Here is a 20,021-nt window from a genome sequence, read left to right as displayed (position 1 = left end):
ATGTTCTGTGGACATGTGAATACAGTGCCCAGCATATACAAGTACACCCCTCACACATCTGTCTTTTGAATTCATATTTTAAAAAGGAAGCTGTATAATATTATATTTGTGCAAATACATTAGATTAGTCAGTACTGAAGCCAAATCTGGAGCTTATCTAACAAAATAACTTACGATAACGGTCCAAAAACTAGTACACCCAAATTTATATCCTATAGAAAAATAATAAATACAAAATTTAAAATAGAAAAAAAACAAGGAAAAAAAAGGTTGCAATTTTGTGGGTTGTAATTTAAAAAATATATATTTTGCTTGAATTTAATTGTATTATCTTTCAATTTCTAAATATATTTGGTGACTAAAATATTATTCCAATAAATATATCTTATAATAAATCTGTTTTTGTTCAAATGCACCAAAATACATTGCCCATATTCACTGAGAAATGGATAAATTCATTTTCAAAATGGGCTGTACTCAATTCTATTGAGCACTGTACATGTTATTATAGAAACATGGCGCTTGTCAATCAATTGGATGAGCGGCACGTGGCAGTGGGCCTCAAAATCACAGGCATTTGGATCCTATTTTAATGTCAGGGAAAAAAAAAAAAAGAGAGATTTGTTTTTATAACTCCATTATGACAGTGGACACTATACAGTTCTGTCCAAACAGCTTACAAAAGTTGATTTTCATCATAGGTGCTCCTTTAAGTTTTTTTAGCATAAATTTGCAGTTTTTTTATGAATGTTTTTATAAGCAATCAAATTTGTTAATGTTTTGTGCGATTTCTTACCAAATCAGTGACATCAATTATGGATTTGGCAATTGAAGAGTTAAATCCTGTAATTTTCTAAGCAATTTAGTAGTTTTGATCAGGACTGAGCTTCATTAACAGATTAATGCAAAACATTTTGAAAAAGATATTAATCTGATGCATTTTACAGCAGTTTATTTCAGTGGATGTTTCTATCCCAAACATAAAAAAGGGTAGTAAATTTAAACTGTGTATCATTGAATGTTTTTAAAAAAATTCAAAGCAGTTTCTCAAAATAGGTGTTAAAATAGGATGTCACCAAAAATAATTATATTTGCTAAAACAGAAAAAGTTATGGCCAAATTAAGACACAAAATCACCCCAGAGTGGATGGAAGTATCCTCAACAGTACATGAGGATTAATCAACACAATCCCACAGGAATTCATAACTTTTTGATTTAGTGGCTAATTAGTTTAAATTTGTACGATTTAATTTGTACAATTTAATACGATTTGCTCATCATCCAATGGTGGTTGGGGTTAGGGGTGGGGTTGGGTGCCACGCCTCCTTTTTAAATCATACATTTTCGTACGACTTAACTCGTACGAATTCGCACAAATTAGCCACTAAATTGTCAAAACGTAAAATACTTACGTTTCCTCCTGAGATCAGGCTGGATTAATAGTGTAGCAAAGAATTCCCTTCATTGGACACGGAAGCAAACTGTTATACATTGTAAAGATGCTTCTTATGATCCGAATCCACCTGAATTTAATTAAAACTAATTACAGAAACGACCAATATATATTTACAGTGAGACAACGTTTACAGTTTTCTGGAACAATTTAATATGAACAGTTTAAATACGGTGAAATCCATAAAAAATAACAACGCAAAAGCATTAGACAACTCTGTACAAAACTTTACAAGTACATTGTGCTTACTTTGATCGTCAAACATGGCGTAATGTTCTTCAAGTAGATCAGGCAAAACATGAACAACTAACAGATGATGTGCCGCATACTTTGCTAACAAAGGTCTTCCTGTTTTCACCAATGCAAAACTAAATCGATCTTAACACCAGGCAAAACTCAATGACTCTGAACATCTAAAAGTTTTCTTCAAATCAGAAAAATATATCCAAGCTATTAAAATCAGCGTTCTCGAGTGCAGTGTGGCACATCCCTGACTGCATGTATTCATCTAAAGGCGATATGGTGGAAGAAGAGCAGGTTAGGGTTGCTTCAGGAGCAAGAGTTGCTACAGCAGGATTTTGCTGTTCGCCGTTTTGGCCATTGTTCAACATCTCGAGGAGACCCGTACTGTCAGGCGAGAGGTTACTGACGGTCGTCGCAGGAGATAGAAGATCAGCCAAAAACTGGTCATCAAAGCTGTCGTATGTTGTGGTACTAGAAGTGACTGAATACGGTGATGAAAGTGCAGTGCTGTCCGGTTTGGCCACAGATTCCCCTCCATTTCCCAGGAGCTGGTTTAACTTGGCCAGTTTCTTTTTCTTGGCCTTCAGCTTTTTCATTAGCTTCAGCCTGAGGGCTTCTGTAGTGCTAATGGGCTCCTGCCCTGCCGTTTTCTTAACACTTGGATTAAGGCCACCCGGAAGGCTGATTTGTTTGGGTTGAGAATTTGCCAATTTCTTTGTCTTGAAGCCGCCAAACATGTCAGCCGGCTTCACAGGCAGATCTTCATGTTTGTCATATTGCAGACTGGGTTTTGGTTTTGGAGCAGGAGGAAGAGGAGGAGGAGGTCTGATTGGTGTAGACTGGAAGGAAGGATGACGCTGAAATAATGATGTAGGCTGTAAATGTGTTTTTGATACGGCTGCTGCTGCCACCTCTGGTTTGTGTACTAAGCTAGATTTCTGAGGAATTGGAGGGGTTGAAAGTCGACTCCCGGTTTTGGGGATTCCAGACAACAAATTGGATGCTTCAAAAGGACAGTGACGAGGAGCCGACACGAAGCCTGGTCTCATGGGACGCGGTTCATTCTTGGGGGATTCAGAATTAACCAGAGTGAGGGTTACGATGTCTTTATGGGTCAGACCTTCAAATGTGTCCAGTAGTGTGGTGCTGCCTATGGATGTATCCGCAATGCTGCTTGCAGTCGTGTCTTCCACTGTGAGTGCGCTGATCACGCATGTGTCGGTGGCCACAGAGTCTGACAGTTTTGGAGGATGTTCATCAGGGGCATTCGGGACCTCAGGGGGAGCTGTCGGTAAACAAACCTCGGAATGCTCCTCTTTAAAGGAGTCTGTCTCCCAGAAGAGAATGTGAAATTCACTGGAGGGAAAAGGAAGTCTCTTGTGAGTGGGGCTGTAAGGGTGTTTAAGGTCATCAAGTTCCAGCCAAAATCCTATAAAAAAAGACAGAACATAGAGAGAGGAATGAATCAAAACTTACATTTCAGATTAATTTCCTAAACGAGAGATGATCTTAATCATCAGTAGAGCTGTGGTGAAAAATACATTCAGAGATTTTCAAAACGCATTGCTAATCTCTCTTTAAATTGATTCTGAGCTATAGATTTTAGCAGACAGCGCTCTGGGCTAGTTTTTAACCACAGATTGCCCTCTAGGCTAGTTTTTAAAATTGATGGTGCTTTTGGCTGATTTTTAGCAGCAGATGGTGCTCTAGGCTAGTTTTTAACAGCAGACAGTATGCTCTAGGCTAGTTTTCAAACAGCAAATGCCGCTCTAGGCTAGTTTTTAACAGCAGGCAGTATGCTCTAGGCTAGTTTTCACCGGCAGGCAGTATGCTCTAGGCTAGTTTTTAAACAGCAAATAATGCTCTATGCTAAACTAGCTTTTAACAGCAGATCTGCAGACACTATACTAGACTTTAACAGCAGATGACATTCTATACTAGACTTTAAAAGCAGATGGCACTCTAAGCTAGTTTTTAACAGCAGAAAGTGCTCTAGGCTAGGATAGTTTTTAACAGCAGATGGCACTCTAGGCTAGTTTTTAACAGCAGATGGCCCTCTAGGCTAGGATAGTTTTTAACAGCAGATGGCACTCTAGGCTAGTTTTTAACAGCAGAAAGTGCTCTAGGCTAGGATAGTTTTTAACAGCAGATGGCCCTCTAGGCTAGTTTTTAACAGCAGATGGCCCTCTAGTCTAGTTTTTAACAGCAGAAAGTGCTCTAGGCTAGGATAGTTTTTAACAGCAGATGGCCCTCTAGGCTAGTTTTTAACAGCAGATGGCCCTCTAGGCTAGTTTTTTAACAGCAGATGGCCCTCTAGGCTAGTTTTTAACAGCAGATGGCCCTCTAGGCTAGTTTTTAACAGCAGATGGCCCTCTAGGCTAGTTTTTAACAGCAGATGGCCCTCTAGGCTAGTTTTTAACAGCAGATGGCCCTCTAGGCTAGTTTTTAACAGCAGAAAGTGCTCTAGGCTAGGATAGTTTTTAACAGCAGATGGCCCTCTAGGCTAGTTTTTAACAGCAGATGGCCCTCTAGGCTAGTTTTTAACAGCAGATGGCCCTCTAGGCTAGTTTTTAACAGCAGATGGCCCTCTAGGCTAGTTTTTAACAGCAGAAAGTGCTCTAGGCTAGGATAGTTTTTAACAGCAGATGGCCCTCTAGGCTAGTTTTTAACACCAGATGGCACTCTAGTCTAGTTTTTAACATCAGATGGCACTCTAGGCTAGTTTTTAACACCAAATGGCCCTCTAGGATAGTTTTTAACAGCAGATGGCCCTCTAGGCTAGTTTTTAACAGCAGATGGCCCTCTAGGCTAGTTTTTAACAGCAGATGGCACTCTAGGCTAGTTTTTAACAGCAGATGGCCCTCTAGGCTAGTTTTTAACAGCAGATAGCCCTCTAGGCTAGTTTTTAACAGCAGATGGCCCTCTAGGCTAGTTTTTTAACAGCAGATGGCCCTCTAGGCTAGTTTTTTAACAGCAGATGGCCCTCTAGGCTAGTTTTTAACAGCAGATGGCCCTCTAGGCTAGTTTTTAACAGCAGATGGCACTCTAGGCTAGTTTTTTTACAGCAGATGGCCCTCTAGGCTAGTTTTTTAACAGCAGATGGCCCTCTAGGCTAGTTTTTAACAGCAGATGGCACTCTAGGCTAGTTTTTAACAGCAGAAAGTGCTCTAGGCTAGGATAATTTTTAACAGCAGATGACACTATACTACACTTTAAAAGCAGACAATGCTCTAGACTAGTTTTTAACAGCAGATGGCACTCTATGCTAGTTTTAATCATACACTTGAATGCTTATGAGGAAGAGTGATTGTGTGTTTGGCTGATCTGTGCAAGTTTGCTTTTGTCATGAGATCTATGCAAATACAGCTCCCTATGAACATACTTGTAATTCGCTTAAACCTTTCCTAACTTTTATCAAGGTTTATTTTAGGTTCCATTTGGACCTGTTTTTTGATGCTTTACAGCAGGGGTCACCAATCTCGGTCCTGGAGGGCTTGTGTCCTTGCAGGGTTTAGCTCCAACTTGCCTCAACACACCTGCCTGGATGTTTCCAGTATACCTAGTAAGAGCTTGATTAGCTTGTTCAGGTGTGTTTGATTAGGGTTGGAGATAAAATCTGCAGGACACCTGCCCTCCAGGAACAAGTTTGGTGACCACTGCTTTACAGTATTGTGTAAATGAGCTGATACAATGTATTGATTTAAATATTATTATTCTGTCTAAAAGTCCATCTAGCAACCCAAAAATACAAGTATCTATAGGAACTCTATATTAGGCAGATACTCAATAGTAAATCGATTAGGGCTGACTGATGGGGACAGATGTAATCTCCACATTTAATTTCCAACAATTCTTTTGTTAGTTGATGATCAGTACATTAGCTGGTAATTAAGGGTGTTTAGACATTTATTATTATTTGTAATGTCCGAAATCAGCTGATTAACATATTTAAAAAAAATATTAACTACTTCTGATCAATATAGTAAAACATTTAAATCTAAATTAATCATAAATAAAACTCATAAATTAAAAAAAAATCATAAATTTAAACACTAAATCCGGCACCTTATTACATAAATGTAAGTGTAAATAGCTGAGTTAATGAAGTGACTCACCATTGCTCTGACGGACCCAAGTGACAAAGTGCTGAAGATGTTTGTTGTACTGGATAATAGTGCTAACGCTGTATTGAAAGCCCTGGAATGTAAACCCGTATTTAGTAAGGTCTTTCCTGGGCAGACCCTCCACAAAGTGCAACGCAAACACAGAGGACAGCCTGCAAAAATCCACAAAGACAATTATCAACCTCAAACACAAGCAGATTTTTACTAATTAAATCATGATGAAACAAATAAGAAAAAGACTTACTTTTCAAGCACCATTTTCCTCCTCTGGTTTTTGTGCTCGCATTTGTTGCACTGAGTGCGATTATTGGCTTTTAGCGGATGCCAGTCCTTAACAATACAAGTCAAAGTTGTCAGAGTCTTCTCAACACTACAAGAAAAAAAGGAAGGACAGGTTATGCGTGCATGCATTAGGGATGTCCATTTCCACAGATTCCTATGAGCAATCATCATTTAAATTAAGTATTAATTAATTATTAACCTTAATAAAAGCAAGATGCATCACTGTCCTCATGCAAAGGAAAATATTTTACTCGAGCAAGAGCTCCAAATTATATACAGACTCACCCTGCAAAAACTTTTCAGCGAGGTTTAATAATAATTAAACTCTTTGATGCTCATATTTGAGGTTTGTGAAGTGATGTTGACAATAAAAACCTACATAAATCCATTACTTTATTGCTAAAGGGAGTCTACAGTTCATTGCGACTTCATTATTTGAATATTAGGTAACACTTCAGTTTAGGTCACAATTCATGCTATTATCTACTGACTTATTACTAGCCTATTATTAAGATATTTACTGTTCATTAGTAGTTATAAAGTAATATCTTACTTCACATCACTAATCCTACCCTAAACCCTAACTTCTACCTTACTAGCTATTAATAAACAGCTAACTAGTAGTTTATTAAGCTAGAAGTGGAAGTTAATGGTTTGTTAATACCATGAATTGTGACCTAAACTTAAGTGTTACCGAATACTATATGAATGACAATTTTCCACCTAATACCTCCAAACAAGTTTTAATAAACTAATTTCACCTTCTAACTTCACAAAACTTTGAGGAATAAAGTTTTAGGTGCTCAGCTGCAGCACAGTTTATATAAGGATAATAGGACAGATGACTTGCAGAAAGTTATAAAAAATGTGCCCAAAACGCTGTAAAGGCTCTATTTATCATATACAGAGTTTATGATCATGACATTTAAAAACAAAAACATAAAATGATTTTATTATCTAGAATATTGACAGCGGCTTCCTCATACATGCACATTGAAGGACTACACAAATTACAAAAATTACAAGAGTCACCCCATTGTGGTTGGAAAATATGTAAATCACATCCGTGTTTACTGTTAATAGAAGGCTGATAAGGCTACAGAATATATTGATACGTTTATTAAAGGCTCAACTGAAAACTCATTTGTTTACATTAGCATGTCTTACATTATTACTGTTTTATAATATGCTTGTGTTATTTTATTGCTGTAATTTTGTAACTTCTGCTTCCTTTACGGTTTATTTACTATTGCTTATTTATTGCTTCCAGGGCTCGAAATTGCGACCGTTTTGTTTGACAGTTTCGCAACTTCACAATATATTTGGGAGTGTTTGTGTTAGCAGTTTTCATTGCAAAATGTTTACTGCATGTGCACGCAGCACCCTCGCGGCCGTTAGGGGCCGTTTACACTGAAAGCGCTTTTTGCGTTGAGAGACGCCTTTTTTGAATGGTTTACTAACAGCTGTGAGTGATTTGCGCGCTGCTTATGCACCCCTCGTGTTTTAACCGCCTGCTGCGGCTTGCGTTTTTGCCCTTGTGCACCGGGTTTCTGTTGAGGTGCCTGTTTGTGTTGTCAAGACTTGTGGAGAGACTTGTGGTAGCTGTTTTGAGTTATCCAGAGCTGTATGACTTCACAAATCATGAATATCACAATATTATCCATTATTAAAATTATATTATATTAATATCAACAGCAACACTTTCGAACAATACCCAGCTGATCCAGTCGTTGCCTAGCGAAAAATCGCAATGCACGTTTTTTTTTTCTTGTCAACAAAAAGGCAGTCTGGTGCGCTTTGCGTTTTTGAAACGTAAAGGCGCGCTTGGTGTGATCAGCCTCTTAATAAATCATTCAAAAAAGGCACCTCTCAACGCATAAAGCACATTCAGTGTGATCGCCCCGTTATGAGACATTTACGATCAATGCATATGCTCCTAAAAATGCCAAATGCAGCGCTCAGGAATGGTTTAAAACAGTTGACATGTAGACTTGCTGCAGTAAACAAAGCCAGCCCCGCCTTCAAGCTCTTCTGATTGGCCCACTGCTCTTGAACTAAACGCAAATGGATTGGTTAATATCAGCTGTCCATCACTCAGTTAGTCGGAAAAATGTAAAGGTCTGGATATGAGAGAATGAAAGTAACACGAACAGATTTTGTTTTAGAGACCACCTAAAGTTACAAATAATGGCACATCTAATTAGTGATCATGTGGTGAATGTCAATCCTCCATTTACACTTTTCGATAAGTGGATAAAAGAATTCCAGTCAACTGAAAAGAAAAAAAATGACTGAAGCCATTCACTGTAAAGCCTAAGAGATGGAGTTTGCAGATAAAAGCGTTTGCCACACATTTTAAGCAAGACATGTTGTATTTAATTCTTCATTTAATCGTCACAATGTTGTCAGTCGTGCAACTGCAACTTGCATTTACTAAGAATAAACTAATATTGCAGCTCAAGAAAAGACTGCTACTGCTATTAAGATGACATACGCAGATAATAAGTTATATGTCAACATCATCTGTGCAATATTAGACATCACAGTTATTATCAGTAACTCAGTTCATTTCATTCACAATAAGCAGGGCATGTAGGCCGGTGAGCGCATGCAGATTTATTTTTGTTTGTTAGTTTTGATTTCAAATGCAATAAATATGTTAATATAACACTTGTAGTGAAGGTGCTCATCATTTTTGGTGGGAGCAACTCAATTTAAGTTAGGAGCACCAGTGATGCCAAGCTAAAAGGTTCATTTCGAGCCCTGGCTTCTTATGCTGACCTTGAGTGCTTTAAAAGGCACCTTAAAATGTATTATTATTAATTAAAGAATAGCACCACCAATAGCAAGTGTGTGTCTATGAGAGCATATAGCTTGTGTTACAAAATTTTAATTTAATCTCAAATGTGCATGTTATTAGTATCTTAAGGAAATTCAGGAGAATGTGAAAAGGCTGATGTTTACTCATGAATGTTCATGTGTTAAAGGATAATGCCACTTCACTGTTAGCCCACATCATCTGTCTTATATATAATATATATATATTAGCGCTGTCAAAATTAACGCCTTAACGCATGCAATTAATTTTAAATAATTAACGCGTTAAAAGAATTAACGCAATTAACGCAGTTGCAGGTTTTTTTTACTTCCTGTTGTGGTGGACGTGTGTTCAACATGCAATAAATGTGGATAAGACCAAGGAAGCACTTTTTGAAGGCAAGTTCCAGTATAAAACAATTAGTTGCATCACTGGTTATCCAGAGTTTCATGCAATTTCAGGTGTTTCATTTTTAACTTTCGACATCTGTTGTAAGTTGATACTGCATGGCGAACAGAAAGAAAATCCTCCGCATTTCGTTCTTAGTTTAAGCAAATTTGATGAACGTGATCATGCGTGTTCAATCTGAGGGGAGTCGCTCCAGTATGGAAGGCCGTTGGGGCCAAAACGTCTGCAGCGCGTTGTGTGTGTGTGTGTGTGTGTCTGTGTGTGTCTCTGTGTCAGGCACGTTGAGGGGTGTCAGGGGTGGAGTGAGTGATGTATCTGAGTAGGGGCGAGAGGGGTGTGCAATGTATTTAGCGACCGGTTTGCAAGAAATTATCATTCATTTGCGGGCATTTGGCAGTCTCTGTGCACTTGCGGGATACTCCTAGTCTTAGCAACTGGATGAATGTAAAGGAGGATTAAGCAAAATTGTTTCTACTCTATAATTAATGTTCTCAACTCACAGCAATAAAACTTTACAATGAGTGCAACAGTTTGTATTCTATGGTTTATTATTATAATTTTTCATTTTCCATGTCTGCAATTCCTGTATTTTGGCATTTTTTGCAGTCCACTTAGAATCCAACATGGAAATCAATGTTTTCTTTATTGGCATTGACTGTTTTGAAATTTAAATGTCATTAACAAGCCTGTGTTTTAATTTCTGTAATAAATATGGCTGTCAAGCCAGGATCTTAATGATTTATTGTGGGTATGTTGTTTCCATGAAGAAATCTGTTACAAGTTAAACAAAAATTCTATTAAACAATTATATTTGGAATTTAAATATTTTTGTCTTGCGTTTACATTAATTTTACATTTAAATAGCCAAAATCACAAGTTTCAGTATTTTAAATGCGATAAATTTTTTAAAAAGGTGCAATTAGTTAATTTTTTTAATCGATTGACAGCACTAATATATATATATATATATATATATATATATATATATATATATATATATATATATATATATATATATATATATATATACACATTTATAAATGTAATGTTCATGAGTTAAATGTACCAGTTCAGAGGAATCTGCTAATCCATTTCAGAAAACTAAAGGTCTGATATTGCTGTCCACAATGAATGCTGTGCAACTTTATTCTCCCTCATATCTGCTGTATGTTTTGGGTGTCAAAACTATCCACATCAATGCTTAATTGACCAACAATTTAAATGATTATTGAGAATTAATCAGTCGATAGTTAAACGTTGGCATCCCTAGTTTGCTTACATTAAACAAAAGAAGTATCTACTAAAAAGGGATCCTCTCAGCTTACCTCTCATTTACAGTAAAGTCACAACAAGTGCACTTGAACTCCCATCGGATAGTGTGCTGGAAAATATCCTGAGCCCACTTGTCTGAGCGCAGAAGAAGCGGGAGTGCGAACACTGGTGTCTCCTGCTGACCTGCATGGCAGACAGATGGATTATCAGTCAATGACAAGCGGCACGTTGATATCAAATCATTTTATGAGTAGCTGTTGAAGCCTTTTACCAATTTCACACTTGAGTGTAGGCTGAAGAAGCTTGAAGACTGAGAGCCGGAGAGCAGACAGACGCCGCTCAGCCTCAACCAGGACTCCAGCAGGGACTCGCAAGACTTTATCTGCAGAGAGGAAAACAGGTAAGTGCTCTACAATTCAACATATTCATAATGTAAACCAATTATTGGGTAGATGTGTTTGTTTTTTGTTTTGTTTAAATTTTTTTAGGTCACAATATGATTTTTTTAATAGATTTTTTATTACATATATTTGCTTATATTTGTAAAAAAAAAATAAGCTATTTTTAGTTGTCACTCTTTCTATGTCCTGTATCACCATGCTAATGACGTCGATTGTGTTAGGTCATTATGTTAATATGTTGTGTTTTATTAGACTGCACAGAGCAGCATTATAAGACAAGCCAAAAGGCTGGGACACACCAAGCGGTCACCAACTAGCGCTGAAAAAACCCAACTGTATTGTTGCCTTGCTCGCATCTGGTTCTATCTGGACCAAAAACGAGCCAGTGCACACACCTAAGAGACAAAAACCAATTGAAAAAAGTTATTTGCCTACGTGGGAGAATGTGTCTTGCACCTGCAGAGGGCAGTGTATGTACTCTAATTCACTACATGAAACCGCAACTTCTGACGCAAGCGTAAACAAAGCATATAATATCATTATGACAGAAATGGTCAATCACCGAGGAGGGATTCGCTTAAGCAATTATGTCTAAATCTAATAATTCAAATTGTTTGCAAATATTTGAAAAAAGTAGTGAATGTAGTAATTACTGCTGGCCTCTTTGTGTTCCTCCTTGACTTGAATTGCTCACTTGCTACATCATTTCACTATGTCACACATTTTTGAAGAAACGCCTCATGCTCGTTTTTTTTTTGTTTTTTTTTACGCACTGTCAAAACCTTCTCCACCAATCAGATTGGCACTTTTGTTCACGTGCACAGAGCTGCTGAAGTGACAGTAAACAGCACTTGGAGGCGCTCAAGTGCAAAACTGCCAATGCGAGCGCACATTGAAGAAGATGCCCAGAGGCGATATGAACGTGGAGTTGCTTATTGCACTAGTGAACAATAATTATGACTTCATCGCTAGAGCTGGAGCCTCTGCTTGAACCATCCATGCGTGTTCAAATCGTCAGTACCTTTAAAAACAAGCGTGTCAGCTTTGTCGTCTTCTTCTGTATTACAAGCGGGTGTCAGAGGCTTAAAGTTATGTAGCGCCATCTAACCCCAAGGAGTGATTTTGCACACTCTTGTGCTCGACGCCTGTGAAAATCGGTTAGGTTTGAATCTGGAAAAAAGTCTTGTAAAACACAGACAAAAAAGGCAAACGAAAAGCGTGCCGGAGCGTACGAGCCTTAAGACTTTGATTAGCTTGATTATTTTAGTAGGGCTGGAGCTGCAGGACACCGGCCCTCCAGGAGCATGTTTGGTGACCCCTGACTTAAACTATGATATTGTGCTTATGTAAACATGTTATAATTAAATAGTTGTGCTAATATCAGGGCTGCACGATTCTGGGTAAAGTGAGAATCACATTTTTTTTTTTTTGCTTAAAATAAAGATCACAATATTCTCTTGGATCTGTAGATGTAAAGCTTAATATGAGATTATTGTTTTTTCTCAGACATATGGTAAAACAACAATATTAATATTATGTGTAGGTCAACTGGTTTCTATAAATAATTCATTTCTATTTACAATAATTCTGATGTTGAACTATGTTTGAGATATAGGCCAAATTGCAATGTGTTATTAGACCATTTAATTCACTGGTAAAATCAACATTATATAAGCCAGAGTAGTTATACCGACCCAGTAAACATTTATTTTCAGGCACAACTGTGTGTTTGCTATAAAAGAAAAAAATCAAATGCTTGTCGCAATCATATCTCTAAAAATCAATATAATTTTTTTAAATGATGTGCTCGCTTTCGGTTTAATTTTCACTGCTAAGTGCTGTTCATACTTTGCGCGCGACTCTCAAACGATCACTTTGTGCCACAAACTGAATATTTATTGAATATATTATTTACAACTTTATTACCTGTTACTCACAGCATATGCAGGTTCTGTTCACTAAAGTAGATGCGCGCGCACGCACAGTCAGCAACTAACGTCACGTGTGATTTCCCGGGCATGAATACAGCATTATATGAAGACAAAAACGACATTTTTAGGTGAATTATACCTTATAAACACAGATTGCGACTCTTTCAACATCATTTGGAGGTGTCCATGTCGCTGAGCAACGTGTGTGAAACAATGAAAAGACTCGTGCAGCCGCCTTTGCTTCTCTCTTGAACTTGAAAATATGATTGACAGAATCGTAGAAATGCTGGATTAAGATGGTCTTGGGCAGTGGTGCTCAACCCTGCTCCTGGAGATCGACCTTGCTGCAAAGTTCAGCTCCAACCCTGATCAAACACACCTGAACCAATTAATTAAGTCCTGAACAGCACTTGATAATTACAGGCAGGTGTATTTGATATGGGTTGCAACTGAAATCTGCAGGGAGGTCGATCGCCAGGAACAGGGTTGGTCACACCTGGTCTAGGGGGTCGAATCGAGATCGCGATCTTTTTTCGATTATTTGTGCAGCTCTGGCTTATATAAGGAAGAACCAAACAATAATAAGGTGATTAGACTGCAGTAAATAAACGCTTAACTTTTGTGCATCATAACACTCATATATTCTGTGATAAGCCATAGTTTGCCTTTTTTACTAAATAACTTTGTGTATATAAAATAAGACATTCCACATCCTTTAATGGTTCAAAATCAGGGGGTCAAAAATCAAACACTGTACAAATGCCAATATATGTCTTTTTCTTACCTTCGCTCTGTTTCTTCCTGGCTTGGAGATAGGCACACGTTTTATCATATCTCCAGCAAAGTTTCCAGACGACAGAATCATTGCAAGGCACTGTTGCCAACTTATCGCTCAGCTTTATGCCCCGACATGGAGTCCCTCTGATGGTCCTGCAGTGCACCAGCATCACCAACATCGCATCCAACCAGCACATGTTCTCCTCGTTTTTCCAGAAGAGTTCAGAATGAACCGGGACCAGCTCTGAAGAACTCTCCAAGACCTCCTCCTCCATCTCATCTTGAGTACTGGATACACAATCCTCCTTCCTTTCACACAAGTCTACATCCTCATCAGAGACAGCAGGTAATTCCTCGGGTTGTTGCTCCTCTGTGGGATCAATTGAGATGGGTTGTTCCTCTGTTTGATCAATAGACAAATGTTGATCCTCAGTGTGAACAAGAGACACAGGTTTCTCCTCAGTGTGAGCAATAGACATAGGCTTCTCCTCAATGTGATCAAAAGATGTAGGTTTCTCCTCAGTGTGAGCAATAGACATAGGTTTAACTTCAAAGAGGTCAAGAACTATGGATTGCTCCTCAGTGTGAACAATAGAAACAGGTCGTTCCTTGGTGTTATCAATACAGATAGGTTGTTCCTCAGAATGATCAACAGACATAGGTTTTACTTCTATGAGATCAAGAACTATAGGTTGCTCCTCAGTGTGAAGAATAGAAACGGGTTGCTCCTCAGTTTGATCAATAGATATAGGTTGCCCCTCAGTGGCATCATGAGAGATAGGTTGTTCCTTAATGTCTTCTATAGAAACAGGTTGTTCTTCAGTTTTATCAAGAGAAATAGTCTCTGCAGGTGCTGACTGTTGATCTGTAAACGTTTGAGTTTTGACAGTGTCGTCTGGAAGGGTGGCATCATTGACTTCAGCATCACATGGCTCAGAAACATCTGCCAGAACATCCAGTTTCTCTTCTCTGGGTCGTTTTGGAGGACAGGAGTCATCACTGATGTCGGGAAGGGAAGAAATGCTCCTTTTGCATCCACCTTTGGATAAACTAGCACGCACTTCTTCCAGAGATCTACTAACCAACGGGTAAAGGCACTGCAAGATAAGAGATAACAGCACGGGTGTAAATGACCATCTCACTTGGATAATTTTTTAAGAAAGATTCACAAGCACCTAATGTGATCAGAAATATGAATAGCGTATTTTACAAAACTCATCAAGAATTTATTCAGCTTGCTGGTATTTCAGCCCATTATCAGAAAAAAAAATTTTCAATAAGAAAATAAAGCCCAATATTAGAATAATTAATCATGTTGGGAAATATAAAATTCAAAACAATATGTCCAGGTCTGTGTCCTCCCCAGTAAATACATGGAGCACTTTTAAACTAATGTTATTTTAAGGAAAATAATTAAACCATTATTATGAGTTCAATTTTACCCTTTGTACCCCTAAAAAATGTCATTATAAAAATAGATATACCTTTTTGAATGAAAATTTGAAAGTTTTATTGAGATGATTGTACAGGTTTTGGCCAGATTGAGTAGCAATACATAAACAAAGGAAAATTGAGACCCATTTAAAAATGATTTAAGACCTACAACACAATATTTTAGAACATTTAAGACTTTTTAAGGCCTACAATTTTAATTTTGGGAATTAAGACATTTTAAGATTTTTTAAGACTCAGCGGAAACCCTGCACTCAGTTCTTTTTAATAAAATTAAATGTAAGCTTGTCAAGCGTTATACAAATTATTATTATTAAAGCAAAACAGGAGTCATAACAGAATATAGCAGTCAAATTAATGGTGGCCAAAAAAAAGTTGCATCCATATTAATTATTATCTAAAACTAAGCTTCATTTTGTTTATGCATAAACTTGTTTCCTTTTGATTTGATGCTATTGCATACCTTTATTTAGTTATATTTCAGCATCTCAGACTATTTTCATAGCAAACTAATAAATACAAACATTAAAAGCAGGACAATCCTATTAAATATATTCTACAGACCTTGCAAAACAAGTCTTCATCTTGAAGTTAAAGAGGGAGAAATGATCCATAGACATATTATTGACGGATGTTGTGAGATTCGTTCAGTTTTTAGTGTCAGTGATGAGCAAAAATAAAGCAATGTAGTACTGTAAATAATAAAAGCCTCACCACTGCATTTGTACAGAGCAGAACAGTCTCCTTTAGGTTGACGGCATAAAAGCGGAGGGCGTTTGTCTGACCTTTCGCCAAGCACCAAGGACAGTTCCCGGGTGAAGCATTTCTGTCTTTACTCTGCAAACATAAAACAAAAAGATGAGAATCACAGTAAACTCTAAAACTAAACACTCCACACATGACATACAACACAATCTCACACAATTACAGTGTATAGCAGCACATCACTGAAATGCTTTCTGTTTGTCTTTCGCCTTTTACATGACAGATTTCCGTGTTTTTTGTCTGGTTTGGAGTGGTGGATCAAATCAGTACCATTTTCATACAATTTAGACACAAATTTGAAGGTGACAGCAGAGCTTTGCACAAGTGACAGAGGGAGAGAACTGAGCATAACTGACTTTTCCCAAAAACCCCGCCAACGCTGGGGTCGGAGCCCCTATACCAGTGCCTTCGCCGTTCATTTTCCTGCCACTGAGGTTTCTGCTCTCTGACGAGTCCTGCTGCCATAAACTTGATATAACCGTGCCACCTGGCTCACCACCTGAACGCACTGCAGTGAGAAAGAATATCACATTAACTGACCCTAATACACACACACACAACAAACATCTCAAGCTAGACTCCTGAGCAAAATACCTGCACCTGCCAGTCAGTAAGAGAACAGCATTTAAATTGGCATGACCTGTTGTGAGATTATATCATGATTGCATATGCTTTTGTTTAATGAATTCAACTTCTTTTAGATTAATCATCATGTTTATTAGCTAAATCTGTGTTGAAATACTACATTTCCCACAATGCTGTACAGTATTTCCACCAATCACAGAGTTGCAGTGAGCGAAGTAGAAAAAGTTCTTTAAACTAATAGTTTTATATTTGTTTGTCAATAAAGTAGCTGCTTTTTGCACAGTGCTTCTTAGGACTATACATGGACCTGTATAAGATTCTGACGGTATGATAACCTTGGATGAAAATATCATGATTTCATGGTTTTGTGATTACTGCTCTAATATATTCTTTTTAAATGTCTGGATAAAAAACAACTTTTTTTCCCCTTTGAACAAAATTTATTTTATTTTGAGAAACATTTTTAAAATTTTGGAGCAGTAAACATGTCAGGCTTTATAGCTCAAATCAATCAGTGACTTCTGCTGTCTTCCTTAGTTTACAAAACACAGATTTCTTTACAAATTGAAACTGCATCTTCGGAGATCTTTTCTGAAGGAGATACTGTTGTCCTAAAAAAATTTTAAATAAAAAAGTAATTTAAAAAATCTTACACATACCATAGGAACGGTATAGCAGAAAATTTTGGTGGTTTTAAAACCTTGAATTTACCAAATCTCGGTATACCTTAAAAACGGTTATCAATTGGTGACATGCTCCTTATATAGTATACCATGGCACTTTGAATATTTTTTATCAGGGTACTAATTTATGTATTGTGGCGATCAGCGAGTCGACCAATCACAATTCACATATGCAAATATATATGAAGACAATAACCAATCCAAGTCGTTGTGCATGCTTAATTGCGTTCATTAAACGTTCCGTCAACTTACGCATTTCAAAATCTAATATTTCTTTATAAAAATTATAAAATAATAAAGAAACGAAACAACAATGATCCGACATAATCTGTAAATAATACGTTTGAATTGAGTATAATTTCATAAGGTTGAATTGTTTAATTCATTCGTATGGTCAATTTTTTTAATCTAGAAATTAAGCCTTGTGCAACATAAAGGGCACATATTATTGCTTAACGTTACCTGACCTATTTTTTGCTCAAACTATATCAGGAGTAAATAATTTAATTGGCTTGACATCGAATGTCTAATGCATGTCAAACGTCAAACTAACTTTACCGCGGTCTGGTACCATGTAATTATATTTATGGTGTTGTGTTTAAAAACGTACAATATTAAGGTAACTAGATCTGTGAAGGTATCACGAACATTGCAAATACAAACATTAAGTTAGACTGATGGTCAAATTAGCAGTTGTTAATCCAATCACTGTTTTCTTACTGACTTTATTGCTAAACGTTGCTGCAGTATCAAATATACAAAACTCACATAATTACTGCTAACAAATCCCGATTATTCAAATAACACCTATAAAGCAGGTGGAAATGTCTGTTTTTGTTGAATAATAGAGATCATGCGCGAATAGCATAGCAACAGTGAGCGCGCTAGACGATAACAGATCGCCCAAACCTTACACACTGCATTTACAATGGTGCACATTATATACACCAGCACATACCTCGAGTCCGGTGCAGATGCGGAGAATCTCCAGACTGGATTTTATACACACTTTCGGTAATTCCAGCACGCCGGTAGGAGACATTTCCATGTGCATGCTCCCCGTCGTACGATCAACGCACAACTTCCGGTTTTGCTCGAGTGTGTAATAAAGTTTTTACAAAGACTCTTTTTTTACGGCACGTGAGCGCCATCATCCGGATAATCTGCAGAACGAATGAACAGACTGTCCGAACATTAAATTAGGCAGCAGAAGGGATTCAATCAACAACAACAACATCCAAACAACACAAGCTTACTAAACTGTAGTTATCCGTAGAAACACACAAGCAGACACGTTTTAAATGAGATAGACATTTTTCTGAATGGCTAATGGTATTAAATATAATCTAAATAACATGATAGCTGTGCAATTAATGTGTTTATTTAATGTATTGCTACAGTTTCACTCTTAAACATGTATTTACATTTACATGAGGGCTGGTAGACACGGAAAAAGCAAATACATGATACTGTAGTGAGAAAAACACAAAGACTGGAAAATGTATTCATTAATTATAAGCTAAAGCTTTACTAATTTCAGTTGTTTTTATATCTGAAATAGCAAAACAAAAACATTATATGAACATCTGACCATGTGAAATGTTTAATTTAACCCTTTAACTGCCTGCTCTGCCAAATGGTTGACCTTATTTTGACTGTTTTATGATGACTAAAGTAATTTAAAGTGTGACAGTTTTAGATAACGGCTTGCACACACAGCACTGTTGGTTTACCAAAAAATCTAAGAAACATAATCCTGTTGCACTGCTACACATGATTTTGGTTTTATTGTTAAAAAAAGAAGAAGAAGAAGAAACATGTAAATGAGAATATGAAATATTTTATGGCATACTAATAAAATTTACTAATAAAAATAAAGATGATTTAGTATTTAAAAATGATTTGAGTATGTTTGTAAATAAATTGGTCTTGCACTATATATTTTTAGATTTTTCTTAGTATATGTATTAATTGTGATACTTTTACCCTAAACTGACATATCAATCATAGAGCCTGATATTTTAGAAATTATGGGATGTGTTGAAAAAAAAACGCATTGAGTGTGTTAACTAGCAACATTAGGAGCTAACAAATGCAATCCAATTTCTTTTTCTAAGTGGGCAAGTAAAGGGTTAAAGATTAAATAAAGCGGTAAAAACCTTTGCAAGTTAATATAATATTCAATAATATTCAAAGCATAAACTGATGTTCATCATAAATGGTGCTTATTCACTTTCCATGAAAAAATTAATGATACTATTTACACTATTACTACTTTCTGAGATTTTAGGAGGGGTGTTTGTGTTGTGCATCAATAAGGACAATCTTAGTGAAAGTAAAATACTTTTTAAAATAAATATATACTTTAATGAAACTATTGCTAGATTTTATCATAAATAAATAAATAAGGTGACACGGTGGCTCAGTGACACGGTGGCTGGTTCGAGCCTCTGCTGGGTGAGTTGGCATATCTGTGTGGAGTTTGCATGTTCTCCCCGTGTTCGCATGGGTTTCCTCGGGGTGCTCTGGTTTCTCCCACAGTCGAAAGACATGCGCTATAGGTGAATTGAATAAACTAAATTGGCTGCAGTGTATGTGTGTGAATGAGTGTGTACGGGTGTGTACGGGTGTTTCCCAGTACTGGGTTGCAGCTGGAAGGGCAATTGCTGCGTAAACAATATGTTGGATAAATTGGTGGTTCATTCCGCTGTGGAGACCTTCAATGAATAAAGGGACTAGGCGGAAGAAAAATTAATAAATGAATTATTTAATTAACGAATGACTGAATGAATGAATGAATGAATTAAATAATTAATTACTAAATGG

The 20,021-nt window shown here is 37.0% G+C and overlaps 1 protein-coding gene across 4 annotated transcripts; it reads right to left on the bottom strand.

Annotated features, from left to right (window-relative positions):
• Positions 1–1,583: 1,583 nt before the first annotated feature.
• On the bottom strand, positions 1,584–18,274 carry uspl1 (ubiquitin specific peptidase like 1). Of its 4 annotated transcripts, none has more exon segments than NM_001003880.2 (9): positions 1,584–3,126; positions 5,813–5,973; positions 6,066–6,191; positions 10,655–10,784; positions 10,873–10,983; positions 13,718–14,807; positions 15,877–15,999; positions 16,284–16,435; positions 18,154–18,274. In NM_001003880.2, coding segments are annotated over 8 exon segments (3,045 nt in total). In that variant the 5' UTR covers positions 16,347–16,435; positions 18,154–18,274; the 3' UTR covers positions 1,584–1,885.
• Positions 18,275–20,021: the final 1,747 nt, after the last annotated feature.

Source organism: Danio rerio, chromosome 10 (assembly GCF_052040795.2).
Source record: "Danio rerio strain M-AB ecotype USA chromosome 10, GRCz13ab, whole genome shotgun sequence".
NCBI lineage: Eukaryota > Metazoa > Chordata > Actinopteri > Cypriniformes > Danionidae > Danio > Danio rerio.
This window is presented reverse-complemented; position numbering and strand designations above follow the sequence as displayed.

Coding starts and splice junctions, on each gene's coding strand:
- uspl1 (XM_087269320.1), bottom strand. CDS start 18,249: ATGCACATGGAAATGTCTCCTACCGGCGTGCTGGAATTACCGAAAGTG. Junction 14,808..15,876: donor TGCTCTGTACAAATGCAGTG/GTGAGGCTTTTA, acceptor CTTATCTTGCAG/TGCCTTTACCCGTTGGTTAG. Junction 5,974..6,065: donor AGGAAAATGGTGCTTGAAAA/GTAAGTCTTTTT, acceptor GGATTTTTGCAG/GCTGTCCTCTGTGTTTGCGT.